At 35.8% G+C, this 19,940-nt stretch overlaps 1 protein-coding gene across 6 annotated transcripts; it reads left to right on the forward strand.

The window, feature by feature from the left end:
* The first annotated feature begins 366 nt into the window (after window positions 1-366).
* Window positions 367-17,983, forward strand: LOC129726421 (uncharacterized). 6 transcript variants are annotated; one of them, XM_055683081.1, is made up of 7 exons: window positions 367-528; window positions 619-949; window positions 4,015-4,330; window positions 5,167-5,282; window positions 5,433-5,951; window positions 6,672-6,831; window positions 17,878-17,983. In XM_055683081.1, the coding sequence occupies exons 2-7, from the start codon at window positions 731-733 to the stop codon at window positions 17,928-17,930; spliced, it is 1,383 nt and encodes a 460-aa protein (XP_055539056.1). In that variant the 5' UTR covers window positions 367-528; window positions 619-730; the 3' UTR covers window positions 17,931-17,983. The 6 variants fall into 6 exon arrangements, with proteins under 6 accessions (XP_055539056.1, XP_055539055.1, XP_055539054.1 ...); XM_055683080.1 differs by lacking the exon at window positions 17,878-17,983 and adding an exon at window positions 16,458-16,581; XM_055683079.1 differs by lacking the exon at window positions 17,878-17,983 and adding an exon at window positions 15,973-16,448.
* The last annotated feature ends 1,957 nt before the right edge of the window (window positions 17,984-19,940 follow it).

The following is a 19,940-nucleotide window of genomic DNA, read 5'->3' on the forward strand; positions in this document are numbered from 1 at the left end:
ACAATTTAAAAAAAAGTCTGTTTTTCGCAGAAATTCTATTAGTAAACTTAATAATCTTCTTTCAGACTATAAATAAAAAAAAAAAACTTAGTCTTCAATGCAGACTTGTGAAACATTACATTACACCTTACCAACTGATAAAAAATACAACACAGAGATTCGAAGTTACCTATGTGAACATTCTATGGATCGACGAACAACCTATATTCTATTTCGATTCCTTTACAAGTCCACATTCATAACATAATCCATTCAATAGCATACTTTTCAACGATTCACCTGTGTGTGCGGGGTAAATCTATCAACAACAGAGTTGTTCGTTTCCATGCCCTCTCATTCTACAGCGGAATTCTGGTTCGCGTATACACAGCACAGGTATCTTTGTTGTTCCACTTCTCCAGATCCAAGCCAAACCGTAGGTTATACTTGTGTAGGTACTTTAACTCATGGAAATGTTCATTCCATTCGCTGTTTAGGAGAGACTCTGCTCTTGACGCGATGAGTCGTTATGCCAGCTTTATTCCGCAGGTAAGTGCCAGATATCAAACAGGTATGCTCCACGTATACAAATTAAATCCAATTAGTATTCAAGAAGAATTTTTTTTCCGATGGTCACAGGTGAACAGATTTCAAGTGTCTGAATACCGATTCATTACACCGGATTAGGGTGTGTAATCTACATCCCGTCTGTTTGAAGTGCAGTTCAATAGCAAGTGTTTATTTGAAAGAAATGAGTTCGAGTAAAGCCAGCGATGAAACTGATCGCGGTGTAGTGACTAATCGCACAGAGGAGCATAGTAATGGAGCTGCAGTATTTATGCAGCCGCAAAATAAAAATTCTCGTATCCAGGAAACCTCCCTGTCAGTTGAAAACAGCGGACATACAGATAAGGAGACTAGCACCAGTTCAAATTGGGTAAAATTTGATGATGACGAAGGCGGCAAAAAAGTAAGTAATCTTCAATCATATGTTAGTGCATTGTATTGAATTTATGATAGAAGGTTGGTCGGATGTAAAAGAGAAATAGGAGTGTTCACTTTGGAAGTTATTGATAAAATATAATATACCTAATACTGTTTATCAGTTTTCGAGAATGCTGCTGAAGAAAAAAAACTTCGGTACCACTGAATATGTCGATAATTGACATAGTGAGGCTTTAAACAAGTATAGTGCAGTGACAAGTGTTATTGTGGTTACGTTGTCACGTGCTGATTTGTTTCTGATTCATCGATTGATTTATTAGTTAGAGCCATCGTATGTAGGCTTGCTCGCGACACAAAATAATACACTTAACTGTTTACTATGGTTAAAAAAACCATCAAAAAACGTGAAATAACGGCAAAAGAGTTTATTTCAAAATGAGTTTCTCAAAAGTAAAAATATGCGTAAATATAAAATGATAACTTGCGATAAATGTCGTCTTGTCTCCTAGAATGATTTTGGAAACCTGCTCATATACGCATAATTTCAAAATATGGTTCAAACAAGCGAAAGGTAAAACCTGAATCATTATATTTTCGTTATGCTATTATCTTTAGCATTTGTTTATATGTTGTGTAGTTAAATTGCTAACAAGAGATGAAAAAATATAATATTGCCATGATGCCAAAAAGTTTGAAAAACATGTTTATTACTCATATTAGTATACATAATTAGCAACACCTTTTTAAATTTGCGCTAAAATATTTAGCAATTTGGAAAAATATCTAAAAAATTCACAAGTTTTAGATTTTCGACGAAACTTTTCTGTGATTTTACCAATCAATTGTTTTCAGTTCATTGCTTTTCAGTTGTTTTTGCACACCAATAAACATCTCAAAGAAAACTTTCGATTGGGAGACACTGGGGCAGATTCGTTGGGTTACTAATTTTGGGTACAACGTTTGCGTTTCTTGGTGTAATGTGTATCTAGTAAAAACTGGTACCGAATACCGAATGGTGGGTATGGTAAATTTGAAGAAATAAAATCAAAATTTTCTTCAAATATTTGTTCTGGCGCATATTTTGATAGCCAAACCACTGGGTTCAAACCACGATTAAGAAATAATATTAATATTAAAAATGGAATTAATGTGTATCGTTAAAAACCCAAACATTTTTCAGCATAATTTTTGATCATTCAATGGTATTGGGTTTTCAGCGTCGATATTGGTTCTTTAGTGTATTCTGGTGCTCTCGAGTTTTTAGTTATTTACTTTCTTTGAGCAAAAATAAGTTCCTCTAATGATAAAACTGGTCTGAGTAACATATAAAAGGTTCTCTTCAGGAAATTGTAAATGTGGGTACTTATGGGAGTCACTTCACGGTGAAATATATTCCACTCTCACGCTCACTCCACTTTTTGAGACCTATTCCCAATTCCACCGAAAGTGAGGTGACAAAAATTACCTCCGTGAAAGGAAATTTACAGTGAAGAGAAAATGAGAATAGGACAAGTGAAATAAAGGAGTTTTCCAGCTTTAAATTTTTCTACTTCCCTAAGTCCAATTGAGCTGAAATTTTGAATGAGGTCAAAACAGTGGTTGATGTTTTTTGTTCAACGCTTGTTTAAGTTGTAATTTAGTGTTGTTATTGGAATCTTTACTTAGAGTCTCGAATAGGAATGTTACGGATATCCGCATCCGCATCCGCAAATGCGGAACATCCGCATGAAAATTGGCATTCGCATTCGCATCCGCATCATACCATGCGGATATTGAGGAAAAATATCGCCTAATGAAATTTTGTAGAAAAATTTTCCTTGGTGTATTTGCTGCCCGCTTCAATAACTTTTGCACTGAAGTGGGACATGGTCAAGCGAAATAAGCAAAATAAAACACAAGGAATGCTACGAATATCCGCATCTGCATCCGTAGATGCGGAACATCCGCATGTAAATTGACATCCGCATCTACGTCTGCATACGTAATCACATATCAGCAACCGCATCCGCATCTGCAGATGTCGGAAAAATCACATTTGGTCACGAATAATGAAACTAAGCAAAATAACCACAATCTTTGCTTAGATCTTGTTCAAGTTTTGTTGCGAGATGAGAAACGGGAATCAAAAAAATTAAAGTGCATAGTATATTTTGGTTTTTGTAAATTCTGATTTAATACTTGGGAGAGCTGTGCTTTTGCCGTTCGCATCTAGTTATACGAATATCTGTTGTTGTCTTATGCAAAAGAGTTGTTTCGCCGACAATGAACGATCCCATTGTCTACGTACGATAGAGACACCTATAATTTGTAAGTGGGCACGCAAAATTACGAGAATCTGTTGTGAAATGTTGATTTTCCTTACTTTGAAGTGGAAAAATCAACAAAATGCACTTGACTAAATTCTGCGACTAAATTTCCTTTTTTTTTCAATAACATGCTTTGACTTCTCTCTTCTGGGTTTGTAATTGTATGTATTACCAAATACGAGACCTAAAAACAAACGTATTCGAAGCAAATGCATGAAAATAGAAGCAAATGAATGATGACGTCTCAATTTGTGTTAGTGCCAATGCCTTGGGTAAGAAGAAGTAAGGAATGGATTAAATACAATCATATTGTGGGAATTCTACGGGAAAATATTGATTTCCCCCACATGTAATTCAATGTTCAAAATCCATCTAAACATTTGACCAGTATCATATTCACTTTTGCATGTGCTACATTATACGAACACAATTCCTGCATAAAAACAACGACGTTTTTCAAAACTATTTCTATTGGAAACATGAAGCATGTAAAGTTGCACAACTGAACCTTTAAAGTTTCTTTGGATTTTGCGCGAGAATTGTAAATCTTCACTCGAGTTGGTACGAAATTCAAGTGTTAAATGGCCTAAATGGTATCTATGATATTATCATCTCAGCTACAGAAGATATTCTGTTCATCATCTGTAAAATAACAATGTTTTCAAAATGGTTGACAAAATACCATTTCGAGCTTCAGATATCTGTTCTAGTTTTTGACAAGAATTATGTGTATGAGTTTATATCGAAAAAGATAAAAACTAAACAGAATCATTCTCGTCTACAGGTAGGGACAAACCTGCAATCTAATGCACCGACAGTGCCAGTAACAACAACGGAAAATGTTACACCGGCGGTTTTACCCACAGAAACAGTCCACGTTACCGTTGATTCGAGGTTTCCAACTACGCCAAAACAAACCACCAATAACTTAACTACCAACACAGTGTCTACACCGATGGGCGCTGCTCCTGCTAGTGGCATCACCAAAACCTCGCAACCTGCTGTAATAGACATTCCCAAACAGTCAGTCAATGTTGTTCAACCTATTCAGTCAATGCGTACCATTGAACTGTCCACCGGCCGTGTACGCGAAGGATTTGGTAAGCTTTACTGTATAATTACAATTGAGCCGTTGCGGAACAGAGTGGTCATTTTTTCGAAAATGAGTTTTTTACATAAACCGCATCTACCCAAGAAACTGAAGTTGGGAAATTAAGAAAATTTAGAAAAATCGAATTTTAAAGCTGATTTATACCGTGTTGAAATTTCGTCCGAAACAGAATGGCCATTCTGTTTCGGAACAGAGTGGTCTATGTACATAAATCGGTGTAATACTATTATGTAACATGTAGCATGTTACATGTGTTAAGTAACATGTCACTTGTTTTGTACATGTCACATGGGATATGTAACATGTTACACGTAATGTAACACGAAAAATGTAACATTTGAAATATTATGTAATATGTAACATGTTGTGTTATATGTAATGTTACACGTGACTTCTTACATGTGACATGCTATACGTATATGTATTTGTGACACTAGCCATTTTATACGAGTTACCGTCATTTTCGTTGTCATTTAACAGGTTTGTGTACATAGACCACTCTGTTCCGGAACGATTCGAGGATTCCAGTGATATTTATATGAAGTCAGAGTGGTTTATGTACATTGGTGAGATAAAATCAGAAAAGATAGAGAAACTGTTAATTTTATGTATTCCAATGTTAAATACTTAATAACCTTTAAATTAGAACATTTTGTTTGAAAGAATCCTTGAACAGAATTTTATTCAGAGATTTTTCGAAAATTGCTTCTCCTGAAAAAATTGCTCGATGGCACATAGACCACTCTGTTCCGCAACGGCTCAACTAGTACAGTGTATATGTACTAAAGTAGAAAATATAGATTTTGTATCTTTCATTTCTCCTAGCAAATGGTGATGTTATTGTTACGCTACTCCCAACAAACACTCGCTGGCCATGGGTTACCCCTGCGGTTTTCAAACCAGAGCTTGTTCCAGAGGAATTGATGGCTCAGGGATTAACAGTAAGTTTTAATTAATGTAGGCGACATTTTTGAAAATCTATACAAATTATGTTAAATTTTTTTAAAGTTAGAATTCAAAACTTTCATCAGTTTTTTATAATAGTTACGTGGACGAGTAAATTTCATAATATCTTTCCTCTTTCTTTCCAGCTAACCGTCGAAGAGTACGTTCATGCTATGGAAACATTAGTTAATGATTACCGTTTCACCATGTACAATATATGCTACAAGCGTGTACTAGTTGTTTGGATACTTTTTGCTTTCATTGTACTGCTCGGTTTATTATTTTCTGGTCTCTATGGCATTACGTTATTTTCCTTGGGCGTCGGATGGCTATTCCTCAATGCGGCGGCCATTTTCTTATGCATGTGGGTTAAGTTGCGTTTAGCACGTGGTCTCGAACGGTGTATGGCCCGTGTTAATAAACAATTGATACGGCACAAAATTCTACTCGTACTGGACGACAGAGGGCACATTTCATGTCACAAAGTAAATCTATGTTTCATGTATTTTGAACCATCACAATGCATCAGCTACCTAAACGAGTTTATCGAACGGAGCGAGCAGAACGGCAATACCATTGAATCTGGCTGGGAAAGTCGACTTGACGTTACCACTAATGACATTGTTATTCAAGGAGCCAACACGACTCGGTTGTCTAGAAAGCAGGTATGTTTTGAAGGCATTTATATTTAATATTTCTTGGGTGTAATAATGGTTAAGCTATCTAAAATAAGAACATCTGAAAGACTTTGCATATACCTATATTATATCGATAAACTTTAGGGAAGAGCTGAGGATATATTTCTACGCTATTTGCAACGATGGGGTAAGGACTACCTTCGACGGCGATTGGATTGGACCATCGAAGAAAACGGTATCGTGTCTGCTCCCAGACACATTCCGACTGCTTACTGTCCTTGTCAGTATGGTGAAGAAGTTTTGCTACACAAAAAACCGAAAGAAGATCCACGTGTTTGCTGTGCTTCACTTCGGCTTCGACTTCAAAGAATTGGATTCCAGTTCTAATCCGCCATTTGTACCTTAAACATGTTTAAAACGTTGCAACTCAGTCAAAACGCCAAATGGAAATAATATCATTGTATTAAACGTGAAGCATACTGTAAAGACCTAATGCGGAGCTCGACTTAATGACTAAATTATATTCTCACTAACAATTAGTACAAACATGTTAACAAACTGTGCCTGTAACAAGTTTATTGATAAGCAAAGATCAGATACATGGGTGATGGATATTATAAATAATATGATTAAACTTCTAAAATTAAGCATATCATAAGGGAAATTTTCACAACCGGAAAAACCCGGGGAAATATTGAATTTTCGCAGGATGGTTAAGCAGAAAGCTTTTAACACGCTTTGTTACAGGAACGTGGATTGCTGCTGTTGCTACGCTACGCTTCCCGCTGGGGTAACCAATCGATGCGAGGGCTAATAGATGTTACATCCGTTGAACCAGCACGACACTGTCACCAATTTCAGTGTCCCTGTCAATATATTGAGTATCATCTAAAATGTAAACCACGAGGCAAGTTTAAATTTTGTTGTTTATGTTACTGGGTGTCGGCTTCCGAGTGGTATGGCTAGGCTAAAGATACGGATGATGTTTCTTAACATTATCACCTTCTTTGTATACTTACTTGCATGTATAACTAGAACGGTGAACAGCTAATTAACGACTTTGATTCATCTGCCAAAATTCGACGAAATTTATGTGTAAACATTGGGATCAACTGAGATGCATTTTTTATTCATGTGATACCTGAAGAATCTGTAAATAAGCGTTAGGCACAAATTACGTAACTTTTGAAAAATACATCACTTTGTACTTAATAAGTGCGGTAAAATACTTGCTGGTGCCTCACTAATGATATTTAATGTAGTTTTTATAATTGTTTTTATTACTTTGAGAATCCACTTATTCCAACAGTACGCTTCACTAAATTTTGTAAATACTTACATGTTTGAGTATTTTGTAGTTACATTAGGGTATGTGATACATCTGAAGATTGAAGTAAAATGATACATGCTAATTAAACTAAATAAATCTACCGATTCCGTCCATCCGCCTTTAAACATTTGCTCATTTCATTGTTAAGCGGATCAATGGAAACGATTGCAAGGATTTTAGATCTGAAAAATTGCAATAAAAAATACTATTATTATACTGAAACCTATAATGTAGCAAAATATGCAAAATTAGTCGATAAGGCAGTTGATGTCTTTATTGAAATATACTTGTTATAGTAAAGGATATTTATATATTAATTCCGAAATTACACTGTTTGTCCTTCTTTTGCACAAATCTTCTCACATTAACAATGGGTTCCACAAGCTATTTTATCTGGTATTAACTATCTGGCATAAAATATTATGGTATATCGTGCTCGGTCATCTAAATCAATTAGACACGACCGGGCGCTTTAATTACCTAAAAATGTTCGAATGTGTCATCCACCAATCTCAAGAAAAGTTTCTTGATGTGTTTTGCTGAAATTTAATCGTTTAACTAACAATATTTACTTTATATTCCATCATATTTTACACAGCATAAACGAAAAAGCCCGGTCAATCGTGCTGGCAACATTGCAGTAACAGGTCATGAACGTAACAACAATAATTGTCTAACCAAAAACAAATATTTTTGAGTATGATTTTAGTACAAAAGTAAGATGTATTCGTGATTCGGCCAATTATACTGATGTAATTTTTTTTATTCGGATGTGCTGGAAAAAGCCATTTTTTGTATGTTTTAAGGATTTTGACATTTTTTTTTTTCGATCCATTCGTATTCTATTGAAAACTGTATGTTGTTATCAAAACGAGCGACGTACTTTGAATCGCTAAAAGTTGTAAATGAAATTTTCAGCGTCACAAATTTTTGGCATTTGAAACGCTAATCACGCAGTCAGACTTTCTGAAACACAGTGGCCCGAAAAATCTACTTTTTTCAAAATTTTAAATTTTCAAAAAGTCGTTACTTTTGATTAGTTTGACCGAATTTCTGAATCTTTGCCGTTAAAGTAAAGGTTATTAGGCCTTTCAAAGCGCATTTTGTCGTCTATCGTTTAATATTTTGTTTTGAGCATATTCCAGATCAAAAGGCATTATCATTCCAGTAAGTGGGGAGCCTGAGGATTAACCCAAGTCCTTCGACGTCGAAAGGTCCTGAACCTACTGAGAATCGAACCCACAATCATCCACCTGTCAAAGCGGACTTTGTAACCTTGCGGCTACGCAGCTCCCTTTAATTCAACATGACGAATACGGTTTTTTTCAAAATCGTGTTCGACTAAGGATTACCACACTCCTGGACATCGACTTACGGTGCAGTTCATCCAGCTCCAATTTCAGTTCAGCCACCTGCTCTGCCAGATGCTTTCTTATTCTTTTCCACGTCGAATGTTTTTGTTCTCCGTGCATAAATTTCCTATTTCCGATTTTATCGAGTTGAAGTCAGTGATATAACTATATTTAATGCGTATAATATTGGAATGCAATAGAGCATCCAATCGTCTGTAAAGTGGTTTCTCAACTCACTCTGCTGTCTTCTATGATCATCACCGATACCAAAAGTGATGGCGTTTGAGCGTTATCCTTTTAGTAACGTTTTGGAGAGGGGTTTTAAATAGGGTTCGTAGCGGATTGGTGTTCTACGCTGACGCGTCGAACGACTTTGTACCTCAGGATCTATCGTTGGTGGATTCTTTGGTAACCTAGGCCAAAGATTCCTGTCTTCGAGACCCATGAGCTCTCGCAAAAACTTCCGTTGAAAATCGTTCAAACTTTTCGATGATTCTGCTATCAATACTACATCCTTAGTAGAATTTTGTTCGGTTGGACTGAGTTCCCTGGCACCCAACATCGCCCTATATGTCGAGGAGGACAGTCCGCTCTGCTCTACACGATTCACTCGGTTCATCTGCATAGCGTTTCCTCAGTTGGTTGCTAAGCGAATGGATAAGTCGCTGCAGTTCTGGAAGCCAAACATTGTATATGACTGTACCCACTCGTTCAACGATTTCTCCTGGCACCCAGTTTATTTGTTTCCGTAGTGCACTTGAGCAAACACTTTACTTTTTACCTCGGAAGATTTGTTCTTCGCACCATGTTTAGCGTTGAGTTGTGGGTTTTGCTCGGTTTCCCTAAAAGCACCTTCACCGGGGTTGTTCCGTCTGGAGTATTTCGACACTGTGTAGATCTGTAGCAGAGTAGAATAGTATCAAGTGCTTCTTCTAATGGTTCTCCTCCAGCCTAAATTTTCTTTACTGTCCGTTTGAACATGTCGACAAAGCGTTCCACTCGACCATTGCTTCGAGGATGGAACGGCGCTGTCATGAGATGCATTTTCCTCGCGAAATCTCTCAAACACATCGCTTGTTAGCTGTGTCCTATTGTCAGACACTAGCACGTCAGGCATTCCAAATCTGCTGAAAATCTGACGTAAAATAGAGATGGTTGCTGCTGTGGTGATTCTAGCAGGAGCCACTTCTGGCCACTTTAACAATGAGTCTACCAAGAGAAGATCACACACTTTATTGATCGGTCCTGCGAAATTTAAACGCACACTTGCCAAGGCTTTTCAGGAATTAGCTATGATTCAAGTTTAGTTTTAGCATCAGTCTTCGCCACAGACGCACACTCAGAACAGGATAGGATTAAAGTTGAAACATGGTCGTCAATGTTCGGTCAGTACACACAACTCCTCGCGAGGGACCGCATTCGCTCTACGCCCGGATGTCCTATGTGCAAGTATTGCAGTACCTTACGCTGCAATTTGTACGGTACCACAATTCGTTCTCTATACATTAAGACTTTTTGCGCTACATACATCGATTCCCGTCATGCAAAGAATTGTTAAACCTCCAATCCACCGGAGACGGTTCTCTTGTCGCTAGGCCAATTTTCGATAACATACTTCAGCACCTGATGCAAGGTCTCCTCTTGAGTAGTCTCGGCTGCTATCATTTTATAAGAAACAAGAAGATACTCTATTGACTGACTGACTACGTTGCAAATTTCCCATTCAATCTCAATTGGCGAAAGTGAAGAAAGGGAATATTTTTGCTTTTGTTTTCACACATGAATTGACAATTGCATATGAGAATTCGCGTAGGTGCGAACAGCCTTAAAAATCTCTTTTACTTGTGTCAGGGCCAACAGATTCGATGACGTAATCCTCATCTGGTCTGACATGGCTATCGATTAAACGGGATAATATGTCTGCATGGCCCAAATGACTGTGCATTGACTGGACAAATGCATAACGCCGTAGCCGTAGTATCACGCTTCAGTTTATTGAGAGATTTGCACTCTTCGACAACCTGCACAAGTGTGATATCTTTTGTGTCATTAATTTTCGACAACAAACGTATTCGAATGTCATAATCTTTGGATGATTTCAGCCCAACCAAGAAAATGAGACATTTTTTTTTTTTTTTTTTTTTTTTAAGGGGGGATTTGTTAGTAGCTTAAGTATTTATGATAAATATTAGTAAATAATGAGTATGTGTGTCCAATCACAAATGGTGACTTCTCAACACTGTTAGAAATTTGAAATTTTAATTGTTAGGATTTGTTTGCTTTCGCAATAAGGACTTATCATTCGTAGGGATTTAAACCTACTTGTCAGAAAAGGGGAAGTAAACTTACAACTAACTTAATTGCTAACTTATTGGCTATAAAGAGAGCTTATCGTAGCAATTGAGGATTGCAACGATTTTTGTCGAAAATTGTTAATAATTTTATTTGACATAGCTTCTAATGGTTCAACACCAGTAAGTCTATGTAATTCGAGTGTACCAAACCAAGGAGGACGCTTCAAAATCATTTTCAGAATTTTATTCTGAATCCTTTGGAGCGTTTTCTTCCTTGTTGAACAGCAACTTGACCAGATCGGTACAGCATAAAGCATTGCTGGTCTAAAAATTTGTTTGTAAATCAAAAGTTTGTTCTTTAAACAAAGTTTAGAATTCCTGTTAATGAGAGGATATAAACATCTCGTATATTTGATGCACTTGGCTTGTATACTCTCAATGTGCTCTTTGAAAATAAGTTTTTTATCATAAATTAGTCCCAAGTACTTAACCTTGTCGGACCAACTTAAAATAACCCCATTCATCTTGACAACGTGATTATTGTTTGGCTTGAGGAAAGACGCCCTAGGCTTATGCGGAAAAATTATCATTTGAGTTTTAGAAGCATTGGGAGAGATTTTCCACTTTTGCAAGTAGGAAGAAAAAATATCTAAACTTTTCTGCAATCGACTGCATATGACACGAAGGCTTTTTCCTTTTACGGAAATGCTTGTGTCATCGCAGAACAATGACTTTGTGCATCCTGGAGGCAAATCAGGAAGATCTGAAGTGAATATGTTGTACAGGACTGGCCCCATGACTGAACCTTGAGGTACACCTGCTCTGACAGGAAATCTATCAGATTTTGAATTCTGATAGACAACCTGCAGAGTTCGATCAGTAAGATAATTTTTTAAAATTTTGATAAGGAAAATCGGAAAATTAAAAGTTTGCAATTTCGCAATCAAACCTTTATGCCAAACACTGTCGAATGCTTTTTCTATGTCTAAAAGAGCAGCTCCAGTGGAATAACCTTCAGATTTGTTAGCTCGTATCATATTAGTAACTCTGAGCAATTGATGAGTAGTGGAATGCCCATGGCGAAATCCAAACTGTTCATTTGCAAAAATTGAATTTTCGTTGATGTGTGACATCATTCTGTTAAGAATAATTCTCTCAAACAGTTTACTTAGTGAAGAAAGCAAACTGATTGGTCGGTAACTTGAAACTTCAGCTGGATTCTTATCCGGCTTTAAAATTGGAGTAATTTTTGCATTTTTCCATAATTTGGGAAAATATGCAATTTTGAAGCAGCAATTGAAAATTTTCACTAAAAATTCCATTGTGCTCTCAGGGAGATGTTTGATTAGTATATTAAAGATTCCATCGTCACCAGGTGCTTTCATATTTTTGAAATTTTTAATAATTGATTTAATCTCATTCAAGTTAGTTTCAATTATTTCTGCAGGTAAAAAATTCTGGGAAGAAATTAAATCAAATTGACGTGTGACTTCATTTTCAATTGGACTCACAAAATTCAAATTTGAGTTATGAACACTCTCAAACTGCTGAGCAAGTCTTTGAGCCTTTTGTTCATTGGATACAAGAAAACGTTCACCATCTTTTAAAACTGGAATAGGCTTTGAAGGTTTCTTAAGAATCTTCGACAGCTTCCAAAATGGTTTTGAATATGGTTTCAATTTTTCAACTTTAGTCTCAAAATTTTGATTTCTCAGAAGAGTAAATCTATGTTTAATCTCTTTCTGTAAATCTTTATAAATAGTTTTAAAAACAGGGTCACGAGAACGTTGATATTGACGTCTGCGGACATTTTTCAAACGAATTAGAAGTTGAAGATTTTCGTCAATTATTGATGAATCAAATTTCACTTGAGCCTTTGGAACAGAATAATTCCTGGCATCAACAATTGCACATTTTAATGCTTCCAAAGCGGAATCAATATTCACTTCGTTTTGCAAATCAAGCTCATTATTGAAATTTCTCTCAATATGAGTTTTGTATCTTTCCCAATTAGCCTTGTTATAATTAAAAACAGAGCTCATAGGGTTTAAAACTGATTCATGTGATAAAGAAAAAGTTATTGGAAGATGGTCAGAATCAAAGTCAGCATGTGTGATCAAATCACTACACACATGACTTTGATCTGTTAGCACCAAATCAATTGTTGAAGGGTTTCTTACAGAAGAAAAGCATGTAGGACTATTCGGAGACAAAATAGAATAGTATCCTGAAGAACAATCATTGAATAAAATTTTTCCATTGGAATTACTTTGAGAATTATTCCATGAACGATGTTTAGCGTTAAAATCGCCGATTATGAAAAATTTCGAACGATTTCTGGTGAGTTTTTGTAAATCACCTTTAAAATAATTTTTGAGCTCGCGTGTGCATTGAAATGGTAAATATGCTGCGGCAATGAATAAAATACCAAGTTCAGTTTGAACTTCAATTCCCAAAGTTTCAATAACTTTCGTCTCAAGATGGGGAAGAGCACGATGTTTGATTCGGCGATGAATAACAATTGCAACTCCACCGCCGGAACCCTGAATCCTATCATATCTATGAACCACGTAATTGGGATCATATTTTAATTTTATGTTAGGTTTCAAAAATGTTTCAGTAATAATTGCAATATGCACATTATTTACTGTTAAAAAATTAAAAATGAGACATTTTTTTAATTCTTCTTCCTGCTACTTCTGCAGCTTGAAATCAACGCAAGCTCAGGTTACTTTGCAGGAGTAACTAATAAAATCTTCATGCTCGTCTTTAGTTGTCTGTAAACATTGGTACCGACGATAAAAAATTGACACAGGTGTACCAAAAATAGTTCTCAATTGAGCTACCGTGGCATCTTTCGTGGACGACAGGATTCAACTTTCAGAGTAGGAGCCGTACCTTTGCGTCATCTGTTGTTTTCACGTATGTCGACAATTGGTTTTTTGGCTCGTTTTCTGACGGACTTATACCAACACGCGTCACAATTCTCGTCGTCACTTTGTTGCGTTGTGATGTTTACTGAAACACTTGGTGGTAACAACTAATATAACTATATTTAATACGTATAATATTGGTATGCAATAAAGCACTCCATCGTGTGTAAAGTGGTTTCTCGACTCACTCTGCTGTCTTCTATGATCATCGCCGATACCAAAAGTGATGGCGTTTTGCGTTATCCTTTAAGTAACGTTTTCGAGAGGGGTACTCCAACAGATAACATTACCGTTTTCGGCTTATGCTTATTAACGTATGTCGAATTTAGTTAAATATTGACGAGCGGCCAGAAAAGAGGGTTTTTGTTGGCTTCAGGGCATTTTGAAGCATACATTTATTTATTTGGATTTTTTTTCCTAAAAACTGGAAACGAAACTGGCAAATGTTCCATCCGATTTTAAACGACAATAGCAGCACATAAAGGATAACAACAACCAATATGTTTTTGGATAAAGTCTTGGACAATTTTACAATACGCTGTTTATCATTATTATTACACTGCTCAGCGATGAAAATTAATAAAAAAGTTTCGTGGACAAATTTACGCGAACACAACATGAATACATTCTCTGGCCCATATTACAAAAAACGAGGCGAGCGGCGCGTTACTAGTCTGACCAATTTTAGTATTGCAGATTGTGAGTCGGCTGGATTTTGGACGAGTGGCTCGTCTATCACTCAGCTGTCAGCAGCCAAGTTTCTCTCGCATTCCCTAATATTACATTTTACTCACCACTCAGTGCCTGCAGACGAACTTATATTAATTTGATGTCTCGAAGGTAAAAGTGTTCCAAAAAGATTGAAATGGTCCTCTTCCTAATTAATCTAATTATCTGCTGTAAGAACTTAATAAAAACTGATGTCTTGAAAGAAAACATGCTGAGAAAGGCAACAGTACCGTACAGTACAGATGCAACAGAGCGCCGCTTCGTAATACAGTGGATGTAATTGTTGGTAAATGAAAAAAATCTTGCCAGACAAAAAACAAAAATAAATCTTTTTAAAATTTCCTTCGTTGTAATTGTTGATTGCTATGATTTTTTGCTGGAGCTTGTTGATAATTTTTTTGACATATCTTCTAATGTTTTTTTCCATTAGTGAGTAACGGCTTTGGAATTATTTACAGAGTAAGATTCGTATAATGAGTTGGATTCAATCAGAGTTAAATAAGACAAAACCATTCATTATGATAATGTAAGTTTTGTTGGATTTGGGAGATTTAGTTGGGTTCGGGTTTTGAGAAAATAGAATTATTTCTGATTTAGAAGCATTAGGAGAATTTTTTTGTGCCTATTCAACAACAACGATAAGTTACAACGACAACTGTAAATGAAATTCATTCAAAAGTTGTTATATATATATTTCTGAAAAAAAAAGTTCAGGGTACACTGAGAATAAAAATACGTAATTGACTGACCAATCGATTTGATTCTTTCTGCGGAATCTGTAACATGCAACCCCTAGGGCTGTATACCATGTAGTATTTCTTCCATTTGACAGCAAAATCTTCCCGAACAAACATCATTAAGGGAAGCGCTAAACGGAATTATCTTTTTATGATATTATTGTACTTTTGTTATTTGGTTATTGTATGTATATATGTATGTGACTAATCTTCCACGTTTTATTATAAACTTATAAATGGTCAAATGGTACAATTGTTTGGTCGAATTAGTTATTGTGGCAATCAAATTGCAGAGGCAATCTACCGAAGTAAACCTAAACCAATCAGACACAGTTGTAGCTACGAAGACTTAAAATTTCCATACGCTGCCCAGACATTTCCATTCTGTTTATTTTGAACCAGAACGACTCGATTGATGTACAACAGTAGTGATTTGAAGTTTTGGTTTAGCGTTTGGTAGTACCGTGCTGGTTTTTGATGGTTTAGGAACATTAAAATGAAAGAGAAACTGTCAATTCTTTGTAAAGTTGCCAAAGTGTATCCATTGTGTTTACTTTAAATGCGGTTATACTGACGGAGCATGGTTACTGTAAGCTCATGTATTTTGCTATAACTTGTTATGCATTGCTAAATAAAAACATAAACACTTATTCTTTGTTGCTATATTTTATAGGATACCCATGCAGTTGCTGTGCAACCTTAACAGATCCACATTTTCAATACGCATACTGAATAAATTGATTAACGTATTTTCCATGCATAAGTACGTTTGAAAATCCACAGTATTACCTAATTTTGATTAAATGGAATCATATGTTAAGAGAGCAATACAAACGACAACGCTCGATGACCTCACGGAGATAACAGTTATATAGCAGCAATTATTATATTGTTCGACTCGACATTTATAATATTCTTGTAAATTTAAAATAATATGGTAGCATCCCGGCTTAGCACACATTATGATATTTCTTTCTTATAGTCCGTTGTTAGTAAATATATGTCTTACTAATCCAAATGGTGGAAGTGATGTAAAACTAAAATTATTCAACTATGTAACTGTGATTTGGCGTGCACCACTTTTATCTTTTACAAATGTGCTGATGCGTTATAGTGCAGATTATAAGCTATATTTTACAAATTGTTGGAATTTTACAGGATATCCCTTTAAATGGCTTGCACCAGTTGCTGGTCATGTTTATCCATATAATTAAATGTAAGAAAAATTAAATGTAAGAAAAATAGCAAACAACTTTTGTTAGAACACATAAATGTTACCAAACATAAATGAAAATAAACATAAGTCTACAAAATCAAAAACGACCCATACATTTAGGAAAGAATTCAGTCCCCCAAATGGGTTGAAAGCGGTTTTTACTATTGTCTTAAAGCGTCAATGGTTGTTTGAATCTAATATATTTGACATCAAATGTTCTCGTGAATGCGTTGCTTTGTTCATTTTGCTTTGATATTTTAATATATCTTTAATATTTTAAGAATATACTGAAAATTGTTTGATATTTTTAAATGAGTACTGGCATGCGTTGAGCAAGATCCAGTTGCTACTCCAATAGTTTAGCGATGATTCTGCTGTTTTTAGATATTCTCTAAAAAATTTTCATCAGCCATCATTCCGGGGTGACTTTGATCACCTTATTGTTTTGATGAATTTGTAGTGAAACTTTGCTGCTTTGTTGTTCCAGAAAATATGCAGAGTGAAAGTAGTAAACACATGTTGAACATTTTGTTTTAATTCAATATACAGTTCAGTGCATTCGAATTGTATGGAATTTCGACGCATCTTCTAGGCAGCATTCTCAAAAAGATTCAACATTTCTTAAAGAAAAGTTACAACACATATAAACTTCACTGGTTTCTGGTAGAGACGGATGTTTCCCATTGTAGAATTTGTTTTAACTATGTAGTTTCCCCAGAACTACAGGTTTACACTATAACTAACAGACTAACAGACGTAACACTGGCGCCTATTTTCATCGCCATAAAAAAAGTCGTTTCAAATTTCCAGTATTCATGTAGCGCTCGTATACAAATACCTAGCCGTTAAATGTGTGACTAGTATAACATGTTAACCCGTCATTTGTCGTCATTTGACACATTGACTATTCCTTGACCTAAATGAAATTCAATAACATTTCCAGAGCATTTAGAAACACTCTTATTAAAGATGCCGCTTGTCAGAGAAGACACATCAAGTTGATTTATTTTGGTGAGTGGACGCAGCAGCTATCCAAAGTTGGGAAAACTCAAATATTCACGGGTAATTTTGATCTAATTCAGGCCAATGTTCTTGAGTGTTGGACCACCCAAACATTTTCTTGCCCGGCAAAAGTACAAAAAGTTTAATGCTTTTCAAATTTTATTTCAGTAGCAGTTACTTTTAGACAACTTTCTCAATTATTAATATGTAGATTATCAATAATACAATGACCTGCAAGTACATTTATGAATCAGGGCGAGGGAATACATACGCAACTAATCAACTTCTACAGTAATGAATGTTTATCTATATAGTTTTATAGATGTTCATATTTTTCATCCAGTTTTTAATTTGTTTCAGGTTACATTTTTGGACGCTTTCAGTTGTTCAATGCAGTAAATTCCTATTACTAAAATCCACTACTTTTTCTCACTTTTAGTGTTTTTCTAATATAATCCGAACGTTCCATTTTTCCTGCATAAAACACAAAAACTTTGGGTTAAGAATCGATTTAATTATAGCTTGAAAAGGTTTCTTAAAGTTTCTAGTTTGTTTTGTCAAAAGGGGGGATGGTTTGCGATGAATTAATTATTTACTAGTATTTATTCAGAATTTTTATTGTGTGTTCTGCCACAAAGGGTGACATATCAACACTATTACGTATATTTTTAGTTTTATTTTATTAAAAGATTGTAATTTGCTTCCGCAGTTAAGTTAATATAATTGTAGGAAAATTGTAAACCTACTTGTCAAGAACAAAAAAAGAAGAATTTAAAATTAAACCTGAATCTAACCTGACACCTATCTTACTGACTATGAAGTGATCTAATCGCTGTAATTGAGGATTGCAACGGTTTTTGTCGGATATATTGATAATTTGGTTTGACATATTTTCTAATGTTTCCACCAGACCGATGTCATGGCAACAGTTTCCTGAAGCCGCCGCCGATGATGATGGCGCTACTGTTGGAAATATGGTCATAAGCTCCGTTCATTGTGCCGCATTTGTTACTGTACGGATTTTTTGCGTGCTTCTAACTTTATTGAATGTAAGGCTATCCAGAACGTGTTGAAACATGTTTGAACGTGACCATTTATGTCCTGCACAAAATCCATGAAAAGTTCAGAACAAAACAATCGTTTTTCGCTTCCTGCATTTCTTCACACCACATGCAGCAACAGTTGATCTCGCATGGACGGTGCTTAATCGGCTGTTTCGCAAGCACTGACAGCCTTTTGACGTAAAATTGAGCCAGAGAGCCAGAGAAAAACGGCTTCAAGCGAAATGCATGGGGATGACGTTCGTGACAGGGATGTGGTTTCCACATTAGTAAGCCTGTGTAGTTCATTCGTGCTAACAGGGCCGGCGGTTCATGTGGGTAGTGTGGGTAGTAGTACCCACTCGGAAAATGTCTCTGTGGGTACTTACCCACACGGAATTATCCCCCTCCATTGATTACTACCCACTCGGGAAAATAATGTGACGCCGGCTCTGCGTGCTAAACCAGCGAGGACGCTTCAATATCATTTTCAGACGTTTGTTCTGAATCCTTTAAAGCATCCTCTTTCTGGTTGTACAACAACTTGTCCAGATGGGGACTGCATATAACATTGCTGGTCTAAATATTTGTTTGTAAATTACCAGTTTATTCTTGAGACAAAGTCTAACATTTCTGTTGATAAGAGCATACAAACATTTCATATATTTATTGCACTTTGTTTGGATATTTCCAATGTGCTCCTTGAAGGTAAGATTTTTATCATAAATTAGCCCTAAATATTTAACTTGGTCAGACCAATTTAAGATATTGGTGGGTTTGACAAAAGAAACTCTTGGTTTATGGGGAAAAATAATTAATTGTGTTTTTGCTGCATTAGGAGAAATCTCCCATTTCTGCAAATATGAAGAAAATATATCTAGACTTTTTTGCAGCCTACTGCATATGACACGAAGGCTTTTTCCTTTTACGGAAATGCTTGTATCGTCACAAAACAGAGATTTCTCACATTCTGGTAGTAAATCAGGCAGATCAGAAGTAAAAATATTATATAAGACTGGGTCCAAGATACTTCCTTGAGGTACACCAGCTCTAACGGGTAATCTATCAGATTTACTATTCAAATAGTTAACCTGAAGAGTGCGGTCTGTCAAGTAACTTTGTATCATTTTTGTGATGTAAAGAGGAAAACGGAAATTTGACATTTTAGCTATTAAGCCTTTATGCCAAACACTGTCGAATGCTTTTTCTATGTCTAGAAGAGCAGCTCCAGTGGAATAACCTTCAGATTTATTGGTACGAATCATATTAGTTACTCTGAGTAACTGATGCGTAGTCGAATGCCCATGGCGAAATCCAAACTGCTCATTTGTAAAAATTGAATTTTCATTGACCTATGTGTCATCATTTTATTGAGAATCATTC

Source organism: Wyeomyia smithii, chromosome 3, assembly GCF_029784165.1.
Source record: "Wyeomyia smithii strain HCP4-BCI-WySm-NY-G18 chromosome 3, ASM2978416v1, whole genome shotgun sequence".
Classification (NCBI taxonomy): Eukaryota; Metazoa; Arthropoda; class Insecta; order Diptera; family Culicidae; genus Wyeomyia; species Wyeomyia smithii.

Excerpts from the sequence above, each read along its gene's own strand:
- LOC129726421 (XM_055683077.1), top strand. The coding sequence starts at position 731 with ATGAGTTCGAGTAAAGCCAGCGATGAAACTGATCGCGGTGTAGTGACT. Across the intron at positions 5,283-5,432 it reads TGATGGCTCAGGGATTAACA|CTAACCGTCGAAGAGTACGT; the intron begins GTAAGTTTTAAT and ends CTTTCTTTCCAG. Across the intron at positions 5,952-6,068 it reads CTCGGTTGTCTAGAAAGCAG|GGAAGAGCTGAGGATATATT; the intron begins GTATGTTTTGAA and ends GATAAACTTTAG.